Source organism: Psammomys obesus, unplaced genomic scaffold (assembly GCF_907164565.1).
Source record: "Psammomys obesus unplaced genomic scaffold, mPsaObe1.curated_primary_1811, whole genome shotgun sequence".
Lineage (NCBI taxonomy): Eukaryota > Metazoa > Chordata > Mammalia > Rodentia > Muridae > Psammomys > Psammomys obesus.
The window spans coordinates 47858057-47883180 of NW_026587216.1; the positions used below are offsets into that span (position 1 = coordinate 47858057).

The following is a 25124-nucleotide window of genomic DNA, read 5'->3' on the forward strand; positions in this document are numbered from 1 at the left end:
CGGTCCCAGAAAACAAAGACTTCAATACTTCCAGTCATTCTGATCAAGTCAATATCCAATCACTACATCTCCAGATTGTACTATGCTAGAAAGTTTGATTTTAAAAATTGTCAACTTAAGCTTCATAGACAAATCTTTTTTTCCCTTTGTTTCTGTAGACAGGGTTTCTCTGCATACCCTGGGCTATCCTGGAACTCTCTAGACTAGGCTGGTCTCAAACTTAGAGATCCATCTACCTTTGTATCCCAAGTGCTAGGGTTAAAGATAGGTGCCACCACCAAACAGCTCATACAAAAATCTTTAAATTTAACAAGATTTAAATCTTTGGCTTAGGATAAGGATAGAACTCCCAACTTCTGAAACACCCTTAAACATATTTAAGATATTTTATACTATGTGTTTATTGAAAGGGGGTTCTAATCATTGACAATTATAAAATCAAAATATCAAACAAATCAGAAGCACACCAAAGATGCTCTTTGTACAGTAATACCAAATTTTTAGCTGAGATCTAATTCTTACGTAAAAACAAAGAAGCATATTCACCTCCGTAGGCAAATATGCTTTCACATTTAAAAAATGGTAACATTTTATGTCTAACAAAAACAGTTAAGTAAATTTGTTGCCTGTGTGTGTGTACACGCAGGTGTGTGCAGGTGTTCAAGGAGGACAGAGAAGAGAATGAGATCTGTTAGAGCTGAGTGGAGCTGCTGGGAATCAACAGGTCCTCTGCAAGAGTAATATGTGCTGTCAACCCAGAGCTATCTCTCCAGGCCCCTACATTAAATTTCAGTTGATTTACTTGCAATGTTTCATTTCATTTCTTAAAAATATATAAAATTGGGGTAGCATACGAATTTCTTGGGAGAACAGACTCAAAAATAAATTTAAGAAATCCTGCTGTAGAGGTGCACTGCTTCAGGCTACAGCACATCTCCAGATGCCAGCTACCCATGGAGGAAGGAGGCAACTGCTCCCTGGGCCAGGCAAACAAAAAAAGTGGATCTCCCCTGAGCCAGACCTCAGCAGGAAGCACTTCCTGAGAAGCCTGCAGAGAGCAAAGAAAACCACAGGCAGTGGTGGAGACTCAGGAACACTGACAGAATGGCTGAGTCGTGCTGTGGATATATCCACTTAAGGATATATTCCAAATGTTAAATTGTTAGTGATAATTGGCCACTACACAGAAAGTATTTGATATTAAGATCATCGGGCTAATGTTATAGAATCTATTCCAAAAATGTGTGCTCATTAAGCAAAGGGTAAAGTTAAGATAATTCTTTTCTTCAAAACAAGCCTAAGTCCACTCTGTCTAAATGTAGCAGTCAGAAAAGGGTTTGCATGTGTTGTTTTTTCTTTTTTCTTAATGTTATATCAGGTTTTAAACTTAACAGAAAACATTCTGAACTTACAAAATAGTACATTATTGAAGTGAAAAATGAAATTTTGATTAATAAATAACTGGAATATAAGCTTAAAGAAAACAAAAATACAATTTTTAAAAGGCAAAAATATCTAAATAAATCTATACAAATCAATGTACAGGACCTTAGCAAGAAAAGAATAAAAATGACCTCTCCCAATTATGTTACTAATTAAAAGAAGTAGATTTCTCAATTAATTCCTTCCTTCCTTCCTTCCTTCCTTCCTTCCTTCCTTTGTTTCTTTCTTTCTTCCTTAACATATGCTCTGTGTGTAGCTGGCTGGCCTGGAGCTCGCTGTGGAGGTGAGTTGTCTTTCTTTTTAAACATATGCTCCGTGTGTAGCTGGCCGGCCTGGAGCTCGCTGTGGAGGTGAGTTGTCTTATAGTGACCGTCTGCCTCCTAAGCGCTGGGATGATAGGCCACCATGCCTGGCCTGCAACTGTGAATTTTCATCTTAAATGTTTGGTCCTCAAAGCTGTAGTGAACAGAGCAGTCCTAGTTAGTCACCTTACACTGATCTAATCCTGCAGCCTCTGGGATGACTTATTTGTACAGCCACAGAAGCTGAGGGTCTTGTTTACTCAGAGAAGCAAAGGCCAAACCTGACCATGTCGTGTGGAATGATTCCCAGTGAAAAGAAAAGACTTCAAAGGGAAAATAAAAATGTTTTGTCTACAAGCATCTTTCTATTGGTTGATTGTACATTTTAAAAACTGAGTAAGCTTATCACTCTGCATAAAGGCCCATGTGAAAATAGAGTTTTATTCACTAAAGCACTGTAGCATAGAAAAGTACAGAATACAGAGTCACAGGCACAATTTCACTACTGTTTGACTAAGGCACTCCCTCAGTCACAAGTACAGGCACTGGCTTGTCAAATATTTCCCACAAACAGTATAGCAACCTGCACAGCACACCATCCTGTAATTCTTCATTTGATCTACTGGCAACATTTAAAAATGGCATTTTCATTGTAGAAAGCAGACGACAAACCACCAAACCCCACTTTTCCCACACTAAATTCAATGCCAAACAGCACTCTTGAAATCTCTATAAATCACTAACAATCACCAAATTCACTGAGCAGAAATGGAATTGCTACTGTCCTCTTCATAAAGTATAAAATGTATGCTTTAAGCAAAAGATGTACAAAAACCTGGGTTTATATCAGAAATGCTGGGGATGAGAAGCACAGAAGGCAGACACATCATTCTGTGAAAGAGATGCCATTGCTCCACACAGTCTCTGAATCCTGCGGTTCTCCTGGCTCCTTCTACTTCACAGCCGGGTTTTTGGGAGGAAGGAGTTTGTATGTGTTGAAGTAGCCCACCACCTGCTGGGGAATCTCTGCCAAGACACACTGAGCAAGTGCTTCTTTGGGAGCCTCGAGGAAAAGCAAAACCACGGTTACTATTACAGCCTGTACATCTGCTGGCCCGCTTCTGTGTCTCGCTTGTCTCGTGTAGTGAAAGCTGGCCCTGAACTCGCTTTGCGGTCAAGTATGACCCTGAACTACACATCCTCCTCCATCGACCTACCAAGTGCTGGGACTGCAGGCACACACAGCCCACTGGACTGACCACTGGCTTTGACAAAAGAATAGAGATAACTCCAGTCCTTACAATGCAGCAATTCCCAGTCTCCGGCCTGTATCTTCGGAACAGAGCACATAATACTGAAAAGGTGACCAATGTTACTCATGGCCTTCTTTCTTTCTGAAAGTTAAGGTGTTAAAAGATCGTTCTATTTGTGCTTAAAGACGCTGTTGGATACACAAAAGGTTTATTAGTTACTCAGGACTGCTACATGCAATCTATGTGGTAGTGATGTATAACCTCTAGTAATATTATAAAATAATTTTAAAAGAAGTTCTGGGTAGCTAATGGAAAGTGCTATATGAAACACAGTCTGAGATCACAGGAGTGACAGAAGTTTAAACAGAATTGATTCTGAGTTTGCCTTTGTAAAAGCACCAGAAACTGCTTTACAGTCTTTTCATAGGTGGCCCAGGCTAAGGATGCACCATAGTTTTGTTAATCATTTACCCGTTGAAGGACATCTGGCTTCTTTCTACATCTTACCTACTACGCATAAAGCTGCTAAAACATTCACATAAAAGTTTTTTTTTTTTAATATGTGGATATAAGACTACATTTCAAATAGCATATAAATTAAATGCTTCTATGTTCCTCTCAAAATGGTCAGCCTGGTCTATCTACTCCGAGAATCCCTAGTCAGAACGAGAATGTCTAGTATTCAAAAATCGAACAGAACTAAAAAGGAATGCATGCAACAAACTAGATGACTCTCCGAAGAGTCATTCTAAATGAAAAACAACAACAAAAAAACCCAACCCTATAGTTCACATAGAGTATGACTGCATTTATGTCGAGTCCAGAATGTATTCTGTTAAGTTTAAAACCTGATATAACATTAAGAAAAAAGAAAAACAACACATGCAAACTCTTTTCTAACTGCTACATTTAGACAGAGCGGACTTAGGCTTGTTTTGAAGAATAGAATTATCTTAAAGTCGAATATTTTTTATTTCCTCAGATGGCATCTAAGTAGCCCAGACTGGACTCAAATTCACAACTCACTGCCTCCAATGTGCTGTTATTACAGGCATGTACCATATTGCCCAAATATTTATATAAATTCTGGAAATGATGAAATTATAAAAATGAACATGTTAGTAGTTTCCACGACCTAAGAAGGCACAGGTGTAGAAGGGAAGTAAATGTGTCAACAAAGGTACAACATAGGGCCTCCCTGTGGTGATGAACCCTTCTTAGACCAATGCACATAATCTGGCTGTGATTCTACAAGGTGATACCGCTAAACCAACCTAGGTACAATATTTTTTAGGGGGGAGACTGCCTCCCCGTGGTGCCCTAGGTACCCTAGAACTCACTACGTGGTACCAGCTGGTCTCAGTGCAGGAACTGGAGATGTATTGTCACTATATTACCCTGCTTCTAAGAACTCTTCATAAAGCAAGCACATTCTCCTAGAGGTTTGGCCAGTGTTTTGTATTTCTGTTGAAACAATGTGTGTATCTTGATTGTCCACTCAATAGGATCCAGAATCACACAGATGTGAACTTCTGAGCTCATCTGTGCTTCCAGGAAGGTTTAACTAGTGTGGATGAGTAGACCCTCCCTGAGCACGGGTGGTGCTACTCCATGAGTTGGAGTCCTGTACTGAGTAAACATAAGAAATTGAACTGAGTAGTGCCGGCTGGGTTTTTTGCTTGTTTGGTTTTGTTGTTGTTGTTGTTGTTTGTTTGTTTGTTTCTGTCTACATGGCATACACTAGCATTATCTGAGAGAAGGGAGCCTCACAAAATGTAATTAGAAACATTTTCTTAATTAGTGATTGAATTTGGAGGGTCCAGCACATGGTAGGTGGGGCCATCCCGAGGCTGATGGTCCTGGGTTCTATAAGAAAGAGGCTCATCAAGCCATAAGCAGCAAGCCAGTAATCAGCACCCCTCAGTGGCCTCTGCTTTAGTTCTTGCCTCCAGGTTCCTGCCTTGACTTCCCTGGATGATGGACTGTGAGAAGGAAATGTAAGCAAAATAAAATCTTTCTTCCCCATATTGTTGCAGTCATGGTATCTTATCACAGCAATAAACCACTGAATAGCACCCAAATTCTTCCTCTCTGCTTCTTGATTTTGGAGTACTGTGACAGCTGCCTCAAACTCCTTCTGTCATGCCTTTCACACCATAACAGACTACTAACTAAAGTAAACATTTCTTTCCTCACGTTGCCTTTGTAAGGTAATTTATCACAAAGGTAATTAATACAAAAGTAACAAAAAACTTAACATATTCATACAATTACAGCAAAAGCACAAAAGATATAAAGATGCCAAAGCTAGAGGGGTGGAGAGATGGCTCAGAGGTTAAAAGCACTGTCTGATATAATATAGGATAAACATACTAAAATCTGTACACCTAAAGAAGCTAAGCAAGAAGGACGACCCTGACTAAGATGATCAATTCTCACTCAGAAAGGCAAACAGGACTGACATCAGAAGAGGGAGAAAACAGGGAACAGGACAGGAGCCTAACACGGAGGCCTCTGAAAGACTACCCAGCAGTATCAAAGCAGATGCTGTAGCTCATAGCCAAACTCTGGGCAGAGTGCAGGGAATCTTATGAAAGAAGGAAGGGATAGAAAGACCTGGAGGGAATAGGAGCTCCACAAGGAGAGCAACAGAACCAAAAAATCTGGGCACAGGGGTCTTCTCTGAGACTGATACTCCAACCAAGGACCATGCATGGAGATAACCTAGAACCACTGCACAGATGCAGCCTATGGCAGCTCAGCCTCCAAGTGGGGGGGTTCCCTAGTAAGGGGAACAGGGACTGTCTCTGACATGAACACAGTGGCTGGCTCTTTGATTACCTCCCCTTGAAGGGGGAGCAGCCTTACCAGGCCACAGAGGAAGACAATGTAGCCAGTCCTGATGAGACCTGATAGGCTAGGGTCAGATGGAAGGGTCGGAGGACCTCCCCTCTCAGTGGACTTAGACAGGCTCATGGGAGGAGATGAGGGAAGGAGGGTGGGAATGGGAGGGATGAGGGAAGGGGTTACAGCTGGGATACAACGTGAATAAACTGTAATTAATATAAAAAATAAAAATTTAAGAAAGCTCTGTGCTCATCCAGAGGTCCCAAGTTCAATTCCCAGCAACCACATGGTGGTTTATAACCATCTAGAATGAGATCTGGCACCCTCTTCTGGCAAGCAGGTGTACATGCAGACAAAACACTGTATATATCATAAATAAATCTTAAAAAAAATTTTTAAATGCAAATCTGAACTCTCATGCAAAAGCAACAGCGTCTACAAGATCTGTGTTTGCATCAGAAAAAAAGGTACTCACATTCTGGAACTGCCTAAAAGGCACAAACTGAACAATGTCTCTTATGGCCACCTCGCCTGATGGGGAGCGAAGACTTCTGCCATCACTATCTAGAAACTCCATGGCACTGAAGTCAGTTCCACCAACTCCCACGATGATGATAGACATGGGCAGCTTGGAGGCACTGACGATAGCCTGTCTGGTTTCATCAAGGTCCGTGATCACGCCATCCGTGATGATCAAGAGCACGAAGTATTGCTGCCAACAAAGAAAACACATCTACTGAGCAGGTCCAGGTCCAACAGTGCGAGGAATGATGTAGGTGAATGAGCCACTGCCTCTCTCTCATTTCCGTGCCGGCCTGTATCTAGGACACCATCTGCACAAAATGCCCTGCACTTCTCGATGACAAGGGTCCGCTCCAGTAACTGAACTTCCTTAAGAGCAACACGCCACAGAAGAAAATACAAAGAAGACATCTCAATGTCAAAGACAAACCTTTCAAGCAAGCAGAGGAAGAAATACTCATTTAACTGAACCTCAAAACATGTCAAAGCTTGGAGCAAGACAGCAAATGGGAACTCCATTCCTGACAGATTCAAAACTTCTGAAGAAGGATTATCTGCCCAGCTAAAACACATGCTTTAAAAAATGTTGTCTTCTTTGATGAAACTTTCCAAAGTACTAAAATGTCACATAAAGTTGTGATTTCATTTGGGGGGGGGGGAGGTCTAGTTAAATCTCAAACAGGATTAAGATTTTACATAGTAACTTACAGGTACATAAGTGTTTTCTCTGACCCAGGCGCTATGTACTTTCTACGAGTTGTCTTGTTTAACTTTCTCAACATTGAGGGGGCTCCCCACAATGTCTGTCCGTACTTCTGAGTATATTACAGCTTAAGAGATTTGGTACCCAAGATCCGACTAGTAATGGTCAGTTAGCTCAAACCTCTGTAGCACAGTAAGTAATACAACTCGGGTAACTGATAAAGGCATTCAAAGACCTTCACACGAAGTATGTTTCTACAAGTTAGGAATAGCCTTTTGTTTTGTTTTAAGCCAGAGAAAATATTTGTAAAAGCAAGCACTATTTTGTTTTAGTGATAATTAGTAGCAACAGATGCTGCTCCCAAACCAATGCTGAATATATCGTCACTTCTTACTCTTGACGAAATATCTTGACAAATTCAACAAACAATAATAGGGCAAACAGGAGGAAGCCCCAACCGCACCCTTCCTGACCCTGAGCCTAACACACTTACAGAAGCTGTCTGCTGCTGTGTGGCTGAGGCTGCAAACCTGGCCACGTGGTTTATAATCGGAGAGAAATTAGTTGGTCCATAGAGTTTTATCTGAGGAAGACAGGTCCGATAAGCGTCTATAATGCCTTGGATTCCTAGATCAAAAGAAGCAGAATTTAAAATCCTCAAATACAATTTGTTAACCCACAGCACTGGAAAACATAGTTATATACTTATGAGGTCTGGTGAATAACGGCTGTTATCCCAGCTCTGAGGAGACTGAAGCGGAAGCACCGAACCACCTAGACTATAATGATTCCATATCACAAACACAAAAGAAAACAAACAACAGAACCAAAACAACAACAAAAAATGCTTTGACTAGGGAGAAGTTCCACATTCAAGAGTTCTTTATTATCAAAAGCTACAAACACAGCCTCTCTCAACAGAATGCATGCATTCTCATCTCAGATATGACTGCTATATTTATGCTCAATTTTGATGTGTTTTTGCTGAGAAAAGGTGCAGCATCTTACAACTGATGAGCAGAAAGAAAAAAATTACTGCTGAAAGGGAACACTCATTTCCACATGTGATCCAAGTTCTATAATAACATATGGTTATGAAGCTGATTAATTCTAATCAATTGGTGATGCAAGTAGGTACTTAGTGGACAGGATTAGTTCTAAATATTTACACATAGGCTGTTTGCGGAATTTTGCGATAGGAACTGTAAACAGCTCATGAGGTATTAGCATTGGGCCTGCCAGTCTTATTAATAGCAAGTTGGCCAGGAGACTTGGGAAGTGGCAGATCCACAGGCCCAGCACTCGGTAAACTGAGGTAGGAAGATGCCAAGTTCACAGCCTGGGCTATATGGCAAGCCTCTATTTCATAAAATAAATAAATAAACAAAAATGAAATATGGAGCCAGGCACGGTGACGCTGGCCTACAATCCCAGCACTAAGCGAGGCAGAGGCAGAGGCAGGAGGATCTTTTGTGAGTTCGAGGCCAGACTGGTCTACAAAGCAAAAGGCTACACAGAGAAACCCTATCTTGAAAAACCAAAGAAATAAAGAAACAAACAAACAAACATGGAAAAGAGTTGTGATCTAACTACAAGGTCAAACGAGTAAGGACCAAATGTGCCAGTAGAAGTCACTTAGGTGTAGACATTTCTGTTAAACAGCAAGGCCTGCTGAACAGACTAGCGTCCCTGGCGAAAAGCAGTGCATACAAATGACTATCCTAGCTATGTGTGTTGATTCTGTCCTCAGTGAGTTTAGGGTAGAGGCAAATGCTGGAAGTCTCAAAGAATTGCCTGCAGTGTGTTCTGAAACCACAGAAACTTTGCTATGGTGCCTTTTCAGGAAAGTGTGTTTTCTTACTTTAGCCCATCTATTTGCTTAGCGGGTGGTGTGAATTGTGTGCCACACACAAGTGCGTGTAGAGGTATGTGCACTGTGCATGCCACACTGAGAGCAGCACAAGGCTTGGGCGTCCTCCACTGACCTCCACCTTCTACCTTAACACAGGATCTCATAATTTTGGTTAGGCTGGGTAGCCACTGAACTCTCAAGATCTGCCCGTCTCTGCCCTCCAATGGGGTTACAGGATTATACAGCCAGGCCTAGCTTTGTAGATGGGCGCTGGGGATTTGAAATAGGTAACTCATGTTTGGAGATCAAGTGTTCTTACTCACTAACTTACCCCCTAGCCCTGCAAAAAACTCTTCAACCCAAACAGGTCTCTTGCTTTAGATCAACAAGGACAAAAAGGGAATACCAATTCTCTCCTCTTAATATTTGAGTTCCAAGAAACTCCTTTGGCCCTTTCAGTCATACTGAACTTAGAAACAAGCAGCCTGGAGCAACCCTGAGAACAATTCACACAGAGATGTGATTTTACATGTAATCACTGTAAGAGTGTGATACCGTAATTAGGGTTAGTCTAGCAGTAACGGCAATAATCTTAACCAGGGCTAGCAACGTCACTAGTTGCAGTGAAGCACACTGTAGAAAAACTGAGCATGTAACTTCAGCAACAATAGATGTGGGGTGTGAATAAGAATGACCCCCATAGGCTCGCAGAGTTGAACGCTTGGACACCAGAGAGTGGCACTATCAGAGGATTCGGAGTTTATGGGAACAAGTGTGTCTCTGTGGGCTATGAGGTTTCAGAAGCCCAGGCCAAGTCCTGAGTCTCTTCCTCCTGCTTGCCAACCCTAATGTAGAATTCTTAGCTACTTCCCTTTTCCTGCTACCTCTGGATGACGGAGAACTCTCAGCTACCATGTCTACCTAAGAGCCACCATGCTCCCCACCATGCTCCTCACCTAACTAAATGCCTTCTAAGAGTTGTCATGGCCATGATGTCTCTTCACAGCATTAGAACAGTGATGAAGTTGAAGTCTTTCTTTCATTTGCATTAGTATGCTTGCTTTGTGCTCTGAAGGTTTTAACAATCTAATCTCTTCACAATATACAGTCTACAACTCCCCACCTAAAACTTAGTACACTGAAACCCTTCCTTGCATTAAAGCAACAAGTGGAATGTTATTTCTAGGCAACTAGACTCAATGATGTCTTTTTAAAAATTTAACTTTGGTGTCTTAAAAATAAGGCTTTACTCTTTCTGGGTACCATTTCTTGATCTACAACCAAACTGTTTTTCTAGACTATAAACCAAAAATGAAAAGGCCATGTGTTTGATGAGCAGACCAAGGACGGGTTCACACTACTTAGAAAGTAAGAAACTTCTAAAATGCGTTGTCAGATACCGTAAGTATCTGGGCCGTGTCCCATCTACTGAGAGTATACTGTGCAAGCAGCAAGAAGCTTGAAGCATGGCTCTTCTTCTGAGAAGAAACACAGCTTCTCCAAAAGCTTCCTACAAAGTCGTTAATACTGAAATACTCATTTCATGGAGAGTTTATTCATAGTCAATCTACACGTGAAAATGCCTTTATCTTTATGATGATTTTTATTGACATATTCCCAAGATGGTGAATGGTTTTGTTCTACTGAGATTCTTAAAGTACAAGGGTTTGCTTTTCCTCATCATACTGATTCACCCCATAAAGATAAATTATCTTTATCACTGTCGTCACCAACCTAGGATGATTTTCCTATGATACACAACAGAAAGTTAAATGTGTCACAAAACTGATGTTTGGAAATGATGTAGAGTTCTAACCAGCAGAAAAATGACAAGAATGAGTAAGCTCTCTTTATGTTTGGCTTTACTTACCATTACAATAGGGGTTCGAGGGGTTAAAGTTCATTGGAAATTCATGAGACACCTGCCAAAAGAAGAAAGGGCTGCTGAGGCCTGTGTGCTAGTTGAAAATAAAGCTTAAAAAGGAGCTTTCTTCCTTTTACCTGCCACTGAGGAGGCACCTGAGCTCCAAAGCCGAAAGCTGGAAACATCTTATCTCTAAAACAAACAAACAAAGGAACAACAAAAAAAAGTTAACGAATTTTTGCTAAAAAATAAACTTTATTCACAATAAAAATAGCATGAGCTTATATTTAAAAGAAATTCAAAGTTATAGAAAAATCACAAACAAAAAATTACCTCACACTTCCTAAACGCCAATGCTAACACTGGAAAACTCTCATTTTAAATGTTTTTCTGTGCATTAATGGAAGAAACATGTATACGGATTTGTGTGTGTGTGTGTGTGTGTGTGTGTGTGTGTGTGTGTGTGTGTGATGCATGTGTGATACTCTCCTCTATCTCAACCTATGAAAAGCCAGAGGAAGATGCACAGTATCTTCCTCTATCTCTCTTCCCTCAGCGCCTTGAAAGAGGACCCCACTGAACTGGAAGGCTGCAGTTCTGCCCATCTGCCTGTCTTTGTGCCCTCAGTGTGGTTACAGAGTGTGTAGCCACATCTGGCTTCTCAGATGAGTGTCAGATCCTCACAGTTGCACAGCAGACCTTACCACTGATCATATCCCTAAAGCCCTTTATAAACCTTTTATGAAATAAAATCTACAGGGTGAGAGATGGATCAGTGGTTTAGAGTACTTGTTCTTTCAGAGGCCTGGGTTTAATTCCAAGCACCCATCTGGTGGCTAGAACCATCTGCAAATTAAGTTCCAGGGGATCTGATACCTTCACTGATGTCCACAGGCTCCTGAACACGTGCTGCACATACATCATACACACCCTAACGCATACATATACACATTAAATACATAAATTAGATAAAACTTACGGCTCATAACCTACTACTTTCTATTTAAACCTTGTGCGTTATTCCCCCCCCCCCCGCCTTGCCGCAAAAATACCCCACATTTCCTTTACCATTTAAGCAAGACTTTTGGACACTAAAACCTGGCCTCAAATGATAGTTATTTATAGCACTTACTTATGTCACAATGTGAATATTCATATATTTGATCATAGAAACATTGTGCAAAAGCCAGATATTATAAAACTCTGAAGTTTCTCCAAGAAAAGATATGTGCATCTGGAGCCTGTGGTTTGTGCACCCAGAGAGTGGACCTGAACGTATAACATGAGAGTTGGTACTGAGCAGCTCAGGGCTTAGGAGTTCTCCCAGAGACACACTGATGAATGGCGGCACCACTGAATGCACTGTTTTCTACTGAACAGTCTCTGTATGTTCACTCTTAGTTATTATACTATGTACTTACATGTGCAGGGGTTACATGCTTGCTATAACATGCATTGAAGAGTTTAAGTTAGCCTGGGTATAACTCCATTTTGAAATAAAGAACCATGTTGACTGGGAGCTGAACTCAGGTACCAGGAAATATCACAGAATGTGCACTTGGCAGAAAACAAAGTTAACTCTCCTAGCAACAGCCTCCAGGAAATATTACAGAATAAATGCTTTATAAAAAAATAGAGACAGTCTCCCTGGCAATAATCAATGAGAATAGGGTGGGAAAATTCTCCCCAATGTTTCAGATATAGTTTAGAAAAATAGCCATTGTGATTATGTGCTTCAGAGAAGGTCACCTCTCCCTGCTAAACTTTACCCAATTCTATAACGCCAAGGCTTGTGCCCTTCTGCTTGCTGCCATGGAAACCCCCTGCTCACAGACTTTCCCTTTAAAAACCCTGCTCACTCAGGGCTCAGAGTCCCACTTTTCTACTGCTGCGTCAGTGAGACTTGGGTCCTGAGTTCAATCGCTCTCATAATAAAGCTCTCTTGCTATTGCATCAAGTCGTCTCCTGGTGGTCTCTGAGGGTCCCGTGAACCTGGCATTACAGTATGTAGAGATCAGAGGGAAACCTGAGGATTGTCAGGCTTGGTAGCAGGCACCTTTACCTGTGTAACCATGTCACTTATTCTGTATTACTTACTAATGTTTGGGGTTTACTCTCCCCTAAAGGTAGAACCCATGTCTGTAGTCTGTTGGTAGTCTGTCTCTACCACTGTTTATAAACTCTTACAGATTTTCTTTTTAAATTCTTTTAATACCCAAAAGGGACACAGGTTTTTTCCAATAGTGATTATAGGCGCAGAGGACCATATTAAGCTTTTATGTGGGTACTGGAGATCTGAATTCGGATTCTCTTCCTCCACGCTCCCTCTTTCATGGGTTTTAATATTAAGGGATGTGAATACACACAAATTCTTCCAAGAGGATTGCCTTTGTTGTCTTACCAGCCGTGCACACTGCAAATTGTAAGCCAATCATATACTTTTTTTCTCCTAAATTTTTTCAAGTTTTCTTTCGGTATTACTTCTCATTCCTCTGAAAAGTGCTCTGGAGTTGCATAAAGCAAAAACAGTTTCTTCCATTCACAGTATTCCTGCCTTTGTTATCTGACACTTGAGATTACACTTCCCCTCCTGTTCCAGGAGCCAGCTGAGGTCAGGTGGCAGGCTAGGTTTTAGCCCAAGGAGAAGGGAACAGAAGGATAATTCAGCAACATCTGAATCAATCGTGGCTCTAAGAAGGAATACAGAGGCATTCCTGGGCTTTTTTCTGCTCTTTCTGCTATCTAAACAGCAGCAGAAATCTTGTCTCCAAAAAAAAGAGAAGCTATAAACTGAGAAAGGCAACAGCACTAAAAAGTCATAAACCTAGTGCTATTTTGTAAGACTGGTTAGTTTAGGAGTATCTTTTTCAGGTTTATAATATTTGTGGTTTATCATACTTTACAGGTATGAATCATGGATTCAAATTCAAGTCTTTGTTTGTGTCTTCAGACAGGATCTCACTATGTAGCCCTGGCTGTCCTGGAATTCACAGATCCACCTGCCTATCTCCGGAGTGCTAGGATTAAAGGTGTGTGCAGCTAAACCCAGCTTCAAGTTCCCTTCTTTATTCAATGTTGCCATTACAATCCTTTCCTTTTAGATGCTATTCTCACTAAATTCACACATGTGTACACATGCAGGCTACTTCTTGCCTACATGATTGGTTCAAATGGTCTAGGACAGTTCTATACTTGAGCTTGGAAGTAAGTTTTAAAAGGTGCAAAAGCAGGGCTGAGAGATGTCTCAGAGGTTAAGCCCACTTACTGCTCTTGCAGAGGACCAAGGTTTGGTTCCCAGCACCTACAATCTTCATAATGTCTGTTCCAGATTTTCTGACCTCCACAGGCACCAGACACACATACACAGTACACACACAGAGACAAAACATTCATACACATAAAAGAAAATAAGTAAATCTTTTCAAATAAATTCTTTAAAAAGTTAAAAACAAGAGCAAAAACAAAACAAAGGAAAGGAAAATAACCCACTAAAGCAAATTCCCTTTTCCTTTCTCCCCACTTTCCTTTCTTCCTTCCTTTAGAGAAGGCTGGGGTGATTCTGGCTCCTTATTCTCTAGAGAACTTTAAGAGTTTGTCAGCATTCTACTACAGTTCTGATTTAAACTCATTCATTTTGGAAAAAAAAATTCATTTTACATCATTACTATAAGACCTGTCTTTCTATTTAAATATGGTTTATTAGTTCTTCAGTACAATTTTTTTCAGTTTGTCTTACTAAAAATACAGGATATTTTATAAAACTTTTATTCCATTATTATGACATTTACTGTGATCTTCACTCACTGTAATTGTTAGGAAATATAATTTATTTAATTAGCTTAATTTGACAATATAATTTTGTTGTTGTTGGCTATTAATAATTTTTTTCTTATTCTGCATTTGTCCCTTTTTCTGAACTCTGGATACTTTCTAATTTTTTAAAATTCATTCATTTAGGATTGAATTTGTTCATTACATGTTTTTAAGAATTCATGTGTGAAATTACCCTGGCCTGGTACAATTTTCAGGAGTGGCTCTTTGATAATCAGTCGATTGCCATCTATGGCACATCCTCTACTTGGAGTAATACAATGGTCTCTGGCATTTAGGAAACCTATTATTATTATTATTATTATTTATATCCTTGGGCCTGAGAATTGTCCCAGGGTTTTGCACAAGTTAGGTACTGGCTCTACCCCTCAAAATACACCAGGTCCCCAAATGTACTCAAAATCTAACTATTAAAAAATTCATTCAATAACAAGAAACCCAGAAGAGCTAAAACCTTCAATCAAGATATATAATGAATAAATTGTGAAGAAAAAAAATTTTTAAAAAAACCAATTTGGATTAATTTACATTTAGTCATAACTAAATTAAAGTATAAGTGACTTTCAAAATAGGAACTAAAAATCAAATTCTCAAATCTATTATGACCTATTAATGGGAATACATTTACTAAAGTGGGCAGAATTTTATCTCAAATCTGATTAAATACTGATGAAAGCCTGTGCAAAAAATAAAATAAAATAAAAAAACCAAAAAAATAAAAAAACAAAAAACTCCTCATAAATGGTTTTATTACATATTAATTAAAATTTTTATCACAATGAAAGAAAATCCATTAAAATATTTTACAGCAATTAGATTAAGATGCTCTTCAGCTTTGTCAAAAGTTCCAATTAAAAAATTACTTTCAGCAGAATGTGGTGAGGAACTTCCTTAATTCTAGCATTTAGGAGGCAGAAGTAGACAGACCTCTGGGATTTCCAGGTCAGGTTGGTGTACATACTGAGTTTTAAGCCAGGGACGGACAGAGTGAAACCCTTCCTCAGAATGAATAAACAAAACTTCATTATCAAGAAGAACATGATTATATGTTAAGAAACAATATTACTGTTTACAAGATTATATCATTGAGATTTCAATCACATAGACAACTTACTCTAATGATTAAAACTCCATTTACTCTAATGATTAAAACTCCAAAGAAATCACATCAAACAATTGAATCTTCCTGAGTTTTGACCACCATTAAATGGTGAAGCTATACACAACACATTATAACTAACCACAGCAAAAGTGAAGAGATAGATCAAATGGAAACAAAAGAGATAAATAAAAAGATAAATCTGAGAAAGAACATTGTTCTACCATCCTCATCCTCCCACCTCTACTAGAACACCAGCTGATGAAACAGGAAGTGCCCTTTCTAAGGAATTATGAAATGTGTACTTTACTGTTTTCAAAGTCATACTCACGCATCGTAATCTTGAATTACCAGTCCCACAGACCAGATGGCAGTCAGATACTCATTTACACCAGTAGGGCTGATGTAATGCAGGGAGTCTGGAGAACGGGGGTCACCATTGGAGCCAGTGAAGTCTATTCCCACCTACGAAGAAATGACAACAGTTCTTACTAGAGAGAGAGCAGGGCTATCTGCGCGTGAGGTCCAAGGAAACTTCAGAAGACAAGACCCAAATCATCCCAGAACCTGCAACCGTCTCTAACAATGCCCACAACACTTCTACAAATAACTGAACAGTCCTCGCCATGACAACAACCTGTTCTTCTCTTTCTAGACTGAAGAATCACAAATCATTCATTGTTATGTATGACCCGTATTTAGGGCTGTTTCTATGTTTGTTTTCTAGTCCTTAAATTTATGCATATCTGTTTTCTCTAAAGAGGGAGAGATGGTTCATCAACTCATTAACTAAATCAAAACTTCTATGATGGATCTAGATGAGAAAGTCATGTATAAACTTCATTACAAAGTCAACTTGGCAGTAAAAACAAATGCTGGAAAACAGAGTGGGGGAAGGCAGCATCTAACAGCCTATGTTAGAAAACTCCATGTTACTTACAATAAAATTCAGCTGGCACCCTCCCATGATGTAGTCAAGAAATGTGCACTCTACAGTAATCTAAAAACAAAAACACACTGTTAAAAGCAAACTCTCCAACTACACAAGAGAAACAAAAGGCTCCTTGGCATATGCATTTCAGAGTTTGTAAGCCGAATTGCACAACCATAAACACGTGGAAAGCAACCTCACATTTGAGCATACAGAACTCCTACCCTCAAAGTCAGGACTTAAATTGTACTACAACTGAAGTACAGCAATATTAAGAGCTCGCCAGGTGAGGTCGTTCCTGAGAATTCACCAGTTAATGATTTTGAGGGAGTGAAAGACATTTTTTTTCAGGTGTCACCACTGTTAAGCTACTTATGTTCCTAATCCAGTTCAGAGTCTCCCTCTCTCTGTGGGTGTGTGTGTGTGTGTGTCTCTCTCTCTCACACATGGAGGGGGATAGGCATGAAAAAGAAGACTAGTTGGGAAAAGGAAAGAACAACAGAGTGGAAAGATGAGAGGGTAATGGGGGAAGGTAAATATGTACAAAATGCATTACATACATATGTGAGAATGTCATAATGAAAGCAATTATTGTCAAAGCAATATATACAACTAAAACATCAAAAACTTCATATGACTAAAAACAAAAAGATTTGAATATCAATTGCAGAAAAAGAAACATAGTCACTATAATAAGTCTAATATACTGACAGTTTTAACAAGCATTTAGTAATCAAGATTTAAAAGAATTAGCTGGGTGCAGTGATACAGGCCTGTAACCCCAGCATTCAGGGAGGCAAAGGCAAGAGGATCTCTGTGAGTTTGAGGCCAGCCTGATCTACAAAGATAGCCCAGGACAGCCAGGGCTACAGAGAGAAACCCTGTCTCAAAAAAAAAAAAAAAAAAAAAAAAAAAAAAAAAAAACAAAACAAAACATGCTTTCAGTGGGAGAAACTTGGCTTTTCCCCACCATTTACAACAGCTTACAAAGAAACTATACCCAGGACACATGTACCTGCTCAGCGCATTTCCAATCTCAATTTCCTAAGACGACAGAAAACTTTATCATTGTTTACCTTTACCAGTAAGTGGCCGGCGGGCACATGCGGCTCTCCGGTTGGTTCCCAGCACCCACGTGGATGCTCACAACCATCTCAACTCCGTCCAGGACACCTAACACCCTCTCCGTCCTCCACAGACACTGCACACATGTTTGCACATATCACACAGTACACACACCTATACACAGGCAAGACAATCTAGACATAAATTTTAAATATTCTTAAAAAGTTGTCAAAACTTGGAAGCAGAGTTATTGGACGATTTCTTTTCTTTTTCATTTAAAGATTTTATTTATTCATTTTTTTATGAGTGTTCTACCTGCATGTATATCTGCATGCCAGAAGAGGACATCAGATCCCAGGATAGATGGTTGTGAGGCACCATGAGATTGCTGGGAACTGAACTGAGGACCACTAGAAGAGCACAGTGATTTAACCGCACAGCCACCTCTCCAGCACCAGGTTTCTTTACTACTTCAAATCCTATTCTTTCCCCAGAGATTATCAGATGCTCATGTGACTCCCAGCTGCTTACAATAAGTACTTATCTGATAAACAACCACACTGATACAAGGACTCAGAAAGTGAACTCATTACAAAAGGCCAACTGACCTCACAATGCTTTACAACAATAACACCTGAATTCTTGTAGCTTTTTTTCTTTTGTCTCTTTTTTTCATTTATGCATTCATATTCAACCTATGGGAAGAGAAGATGAAATGGTAATTATTTTTACTAGCAATAGTCAAATTACTAAAATGATTTTAAATAAACAACTTTTTCCCTTAAAATCAAATCTTAAAAGAAAACTAAATGTTAACATCAGTAACACAAAACAAAAACATGCTAAGAAAAAAAAACACAAACAGAATAAAAGAGAAATACATGAAGCCCAATCCTGTGACCAAAAAAAAAAAAAAAAAATTAAACTTTTAGTATAAACATAAACTTGACAAGAATGGTAATCTCTTTGCATGAATCTTTAGCCAAAAGATTCACTCCACACAGCATGTGTTAGGCTTTTGTCATTTATGTGGAAATGTAACAGGCCGCAGATCTTACCACAACTGACTCCATGATGAAAGTAGCATTAAGGTCATAAAACTTAGCATACAGACACCATCAGCCAAATTGAAAAAAAAGGACCTAATCCATCAAAGTCCATAGTTCTCAGAAAGTTGTAAATGTACTAACCTTGCTTTTGGGCTTCTATAGTTCGGCTTCTTTCTAACAGTTCTTGTTAACTGAAGTACGTCAACCCAAGATATGGCTTTTTGTTGTTGTTGTTTTCTGTTTGTTTGTTTTGCTTTATTTTGTTTTGTGTGTGTGTGTGTGTGTGTGTGTGTGTGTGTGTGTGTGCTTAAAAGCTCACTCTAAGAAAGGCTCAGGGCTACCCTGGGATCTAGAACACCAGTGAAGCCACCAGATGCCTAATAAAGACTTAAAGCCATGTCTGATCAGCTTTCTCTGGTAGATACACCACCACAGAAAACCTTCTCAGATTTGAGATTTCTTCATAGACCTGTGCAGCAGTGACTCTTGGGCTTACCCCTGTGTTTCAGTGTTGTAGAGTTGTAAACAGAGAAGTCCTTCCATGGAAGCACAGGAAGGGTACACATGTAGGTCACAGGACTTCCGCCCTACTGAGCCAGCCACCGGGACTCATACCTACTGCTGAGGCTGATCAGGCTGCTTTCTGTGTCTGGGCAAAGCACTGTTTCATACTGGACTATGATGCTTTGTCTTCCAGGATACAAGAGGAAAAGCTAGTTCTGCTCCTAGAGATGGTCTTTGCTTTCCTTCCTGTAGTTTGGAATCCTCACCTATTGCTGGTTACCATTACATGGTATCCACTCAGTAACACATATATCCCATGTAGAAATTTTGGACATTATTAAACAAAATTCATAAAGTTTTAAGGCCTTATGCAATATACAAGATTATATTATATAAACTAATTGCTAAGCCAAAGAAAAACATAAAATGATAAACAACTATACATATTATTCAGTTGCAAAGATGTAATTTTTTATTTATTTATTTATTTATCTATTTATTTATTCATTCACTTTACATCCTGATCGTAGGCCCTCCCTCCTCTCCTCCCATGCCCATTCTCCCTCCCACTTCCCCTATTCCTCCTCCCCTACTACTCAGATAAGGGAGCCTCCCCTCAGGGATACAAGGCCCATACCTAATCATAATAAAGGCAATCTATATCAAACTGATAGCCAGCATCAAATTAAATGGAGAGAAACACAAAGCAGTTCCATTAAAATCAGGGACAAAGCGAGGATGCCCACGTTCTGTCCACATCTATCAACATAGTGATGGGAGACCTAGTTAAAGCAGTAAGACAACTAAAGGAGAGAAAGGGGATACAAAATGCAAAGACATAACTTACAGGTGAGTTTCTGGAAGCTTGTTTGAGTTTTGTCATGGTGGTCTGAAATGTTCCAATGAGATCATGTGAGCCATCATTGTCATAATCATAACACTCTACCTGGAATCAAATTAAAAAATACAAAAATCAATATAGTTTTATTAAAAGGTACTGGCTGCACTTACATGACTCTTCAATTAAAATAAGCAAAAAAATGTCAATATCAGAGTCTCATTCGAGGAGCAGGAGCTAACGAACTAGAGAAGTGATGTTGAAGCATGCTCAAATCAGATATATCCCAAGAACATGGAAGATGAAAACCACAAATATATACTCCATTCACACAAGAAGCAGTTCCCAGATCCTCTACTGGTCTCTCTATAGATGCTGATAAAAGGCTAAATGCAGTTATTTCTAATCTTTCACTTGCTTTGCTTAATTATCACTGTATAAAAGTTAGAAGCTAGTATCCTAGCAGCTAAAAACAATACAGATAAGTCCTGGATAATTTAGTTACTGAAACATATCTCAGCAGTTGCAACCAAAGGAGGCTGGGCTTGTAATTAGGAGTTAGACATAGATTTGCTCTGAAGATTGGAAATCTTACAACACAAGGGAAAACTCTAGGGCAGCAACAGTCAGTTCACTGAAGTAGCCATGCTAGGTTGCTCTGAGCAGGCTGTTTGGGGCATTGGTTTGTTTGTTTATCTTTCTTTTGTTTGTGTGTTAGATGGCAGATGGAAGAAAAAGTAAATATTCACCAGAATGCTAGTACTCTCCCATGGGAAAATAAGGTTTCTGAACTAATATTAATCTGATATATTCAAGGCAAGCTGAAAAATAGATTCCATAGATGTGAGCTTCTAATAAAATATTTTCACTAGCTCAGTATCCAAGTGGGTTCCCTAGTAAGGGGAACAGGGACTATTTTTGACATGAACTCAATGACTGACTCTCTGACCTCCCCCCTCCCCTGAGGGAAGAGCAGCCTTGCTAGGCCACAGAGGAGGACACTGCAGCCAGTCCTGATGAGACCTGATAAGCTAGGGTCAGATGGAAGGGGAGGAGGACTTCCCCTATCAGTGGACTTGGAAAGGGGCAGGGAGGAGATTGAGGGAGCAGGGAGGAGATGAGGGATGGAGGGTGGGATTGGGAGGGAATGAGGGAGTGGGCTACAGCTGAGATACAAAGTTAATAAACTGTAACTAATATTAAAAAAATGAAATAAAAAATATTTTCATCATACTACATAATTTCAACACATCATTTCATTAACATGAATATTTGATATGTACACAGCACAGACACATTCTTTAAATAGACCTGGGAGGTACACAGAACAGAAGAGAAATGCTATTATTCCCATTTTGCAGAAATGAAGCTTGAAGAAATCAAGCACAATACCAACAGACGGTGCATCTTGTGTGATGAGCAGCAGGGACCAAGTAAAATCTCCTGACAAAGTCTCTTCTGGAGACCAAATCAGAAGCTGCTTTCTTGATTTGTGGGGTTTTTTTTTGGGGGGGGGGATTTTTTTATTTTTGGTTGGTTGGTTGGTTGATTTTTTTTTGAGTCAGGGTTTCTCTATGTAGCCCTAGCTGTTGTGGCGCTTCCTCTGTTGACCAAGTTGGTGTCAAACTCAGAGATCTGCCTGCTGCTGCCTCTTGAGTGCTGGGCAAATCAGAGGCTTTTAACAAGAAACAATTTGCATTGGTCACAGTGAGAGCTCCACCAGGCTTCCAGCCTTCATTCGGAGGTAGTGACCATCAAGGCACAATACTCAGGAATCTTACATGTTCGCTCCGCAAAATGACTGCTTTTCATAACTGGATGTCTTAGTTAGGATTTCTATTGCTGTAATTAAACACCAGGGCCAAAAATCAATGTGGGGAGGAAAAGGTTATTTCTACTTCCACATCACTGTTCAACATCAAAGGACAGGAACTCAAACAAGGCAGAAACCTGGAGCCAGGACCAGGGGTGGCACCCACCACAGAGCCCTACCACATCATTCACCAACCAACCAGCCTTGGCCACAGGCTGATTCATTAGGGCATTTTCGCAAGTGAGTCCCTTTTCCAAAATGACTTTAGTTTGTGTTAGCGCACATAAAAGTAGCCAGTCCACTGGAAGTCTTTCATTCATTACTTTTATTTTCATTACCCTTCAGGAACACCTAAAAATCAATCAATCAATCATCAAAACAGGAACTTTCAAGGGTTGCAATGTGCCTTGTTTAAGGAAATGACTTATAGATATTTCTGCCCATGACACTGTCTGACACTTTGACTCCTGCCCTATATATTCAATACCCAACCTTGAACCAAGGGCCTTTATCTGACTAACATGTCAAGGGGGTTAAAAATAGATAATTGATTTTTTTTTTCCTGAAGGAAGAAAGGTTTCAAGAAGCAAAAAAGCAACTCATCTTAATGCTTAAATGAGATCACTTTTAGCAGATATTTTTAAATTATTGTGAAATAAAACTTTACGATTTAGATTCCATGGAAAGAACATCAATTTATTATGTAAGCCAAATAAAATCATAGTATGGTCAAGATTTAGTTAGACTGTAAGTAAGGACTACAATGTTCAAAAATAAGTTTATACCAAAAAAACAAAAGGAAATTTTATACCAATTAAAGCTTTAAGAAATAGAAAATACATCTTGACACTCTGAGGTCTGATTACTCACTACAGGAAATAAATGGAAAAGATCCCTCTTGTCCTTTCAAAGGCAGACACATCTTTAATGCTGGAAAATGTTAAGACCAAGGTTGAGGTAGGAGGCTTTGTACCATCTTTCGTTCGTTTGTTTTCTTTCTTTTCTTTTTCCTTCCTTCTTTCCTTCCTTCTTTCTTTTTCTTTCTTTCTTTCCTTCCTTCTTTTTCTTCAAGAATTTAGATACCAGTACTATTCACTGTTTAAGCAACAGTGTCTGAAGAACTTGTGAAATGTAAATGCACTCATATATACATAGGAGTGTATATGTGTAAAAATGTACACACCACACAACACATTCCCATTTGAGGCAAGGCGGAAGCATGCATATTGCTCTTCTTTCCATCTTTTAAAAATAACATGCTAGAGTGACAACACCGTGAAGGAAACACACAAGATTCTGACTTTATTCTCCGCTCTGTAATTCTGTACCATGCCTTGAAGTCATTTCCAAATAGTACATGGACTGTAGAAGTGTAACTATCTGACATTACAAAAAAATACAGAACTAGAGAACTAAAGTGAGCAATGATGTGGAAAACAAACTGTATAACGAAAAGCAAACTGAGAGTCTTAATAATGGAAGACATTTATCAGAAAAAAACTCAGGAAATCAGTTTACTTACTATATCAAATTGGCCCCGCAAGCATGCCACTGTGAGTAAAAATGTTTTAGAAACATGGTTTTGTTATTAATTTATCAGAAACAATCAGTGAAGGCATAGACTTCTGCCTTCTCGAAATTTGTTTTACTGCTTCTATAACATGTATTTACATAATTAGTATATTTATATATTTATACTATACCTAAATTTTCAAGGCTCTTTGACACAACATACAAATCACATTTATCACTGATTTTTTTTGAAGTTATCTATAAACCAGGGACAAATTGCCCAAAGCTCAGAAACTAAGTGGCTTCCATCGCTGCTACGCTTTCATTGGGTTACAACGCTTTCACTTTCAATATTCGATTTTTACCCTCTTGTATGGTAGAAATTACTACCTACTTTTTAACAAAGAGCTTAGTTGACCTGCTCAACATCCATTACTTGGTTAAAGAGCTCAATCAAAATTTAATCTATATTCTGTCTCCAAACCGTATGCTGTTTCCTATCATCTTTCCGCTTTTACTATTTACTTTCTGCTTTTACTTTTATAAGAAACACCAACAAAATCCTCATCTGTGGAGTTGTAAATGTAAGACAGTCTTCTATAAGGAGCTGTGTTACAACAGCTCTATGGCTGAGGAGACAGCTCAGTCAAGAGAACCTGAGTTTGCTCATCAGACAGAACTCACTTACAGAAAGGTAAGTGTGTTACACAAAACACACACACGCAGTGGTTTAAGTCTGTGTGTGCTCACCAGTTGGTAGGTTGAGATTTTGTTTTTGTTTGATAAATATCAACAAATAAAAACATTTAAAATAACTGTAGAGAGTTGATCTGCTTCCCCTCAATCCAGCAATGCCTCCACTGTTCTGCATAATGATAGGAAGACTCTGAGATCTCAGAAGAGCTAACATCTGCTTTTATTTTCAAAGGATTCATTGTTGGCAAAGGATGTAGTCGATGTTCATATTTGCCTAGCAAATATTAACATTACTAAAAATAAGACATATTTGAATTGGATGTTTTATTTTTTAAAAACAGGCTAAAACAAAAATTATGCTGTACCTTTAACCATTAACTCAACACTAGACAACATAGTCAAATATGCATGCCTATAATGTAATTTACTTTAAAAAATACCAACTTCCTATTAACTTTAGAATATAGGCAATCATGTATGCATCTGTAGACGTTACATACAGTGTCTGAGCTGTTATAGTGTAACTTGAGCTTTTGACTTTACAATGATATAAAGATGACACCATTCAGTAGACACTGCATGGGTTTTGAATTTTAATCTTTCCCTGTGCTAGAAACATGCGAGTATTCTCTTATAATGTTGGACAGTGGCAGCAAGCTAAACCTTCCTGTCAGCCACAGGAGCACCATGGTAAATACCAATACTTAATTGTGTTCTGAGCTGCTGTAATTTGGTAAGGTAGGCATATTAAATGCATTTTAAACATCCTTTGTTCCCTCTCATACCTTTTCCTCCCATCTTTGCTTTCTCTCTCTCTCTCTCTCTCTCTCTCTCTCTCTCTCTCTCTCTGTTTCTCTCCCTGGAAACAAACACAGGGCCTCAACATCACTAAGCAATGTTCTAACCAAGCTACACCTCTAGCCTAACTTAGGAAGAGTTTTATTTATAATGGGTTTATCAGGGCATAAACCCTGATAAACCCGTAGCAAACTACAGAGTA

The 25124-nt window shown here is 39.2% G+C and overlaps 1 protein-coding gene across 4 annotated transcripts in view; it reads right to left on the bottom strand.

Moving 5' to 3' along the window:
* Positions 1-2160: 2160 nt before the first annotated feature.
* The window catches only part of Cpne3 (copine 3), a 59681-nt gene continuing 36717 nt past the window's right edge, over positions 2161-25124 (bottom strand). Inside the window, exons 8-16 of one of the 4 annotated variants that reach the window (XM_055603186.1) lie at positions 20113-20211; positions 18321-18407; positions 16657-16716; positions 16048-16181; positions 10924-10978; positions 10793-10844; positions 7564-7697; positions 6321-6557; positions 2161-2808 (exon numbers count right to left, since the gene is read on the bottom strand). In XM_055603186.1, coding sequence (XP_055459161.1) covers positions 2698-2808; positions 6321-6557; positions 7564-7697; positions 10793-10844; positions 10924-10978; positions 16048-16181; positions 16657-16716; positions 18321-18407; positions 20113-20211 — 969 coding nt within the window. In that variant the 3' untranslated portion in view covers positions 2161-2697. The other 3 variants (XM_055603189.1, XM_055603188.1, XM_055603187.1) reach the window with 3 other exon arrangements.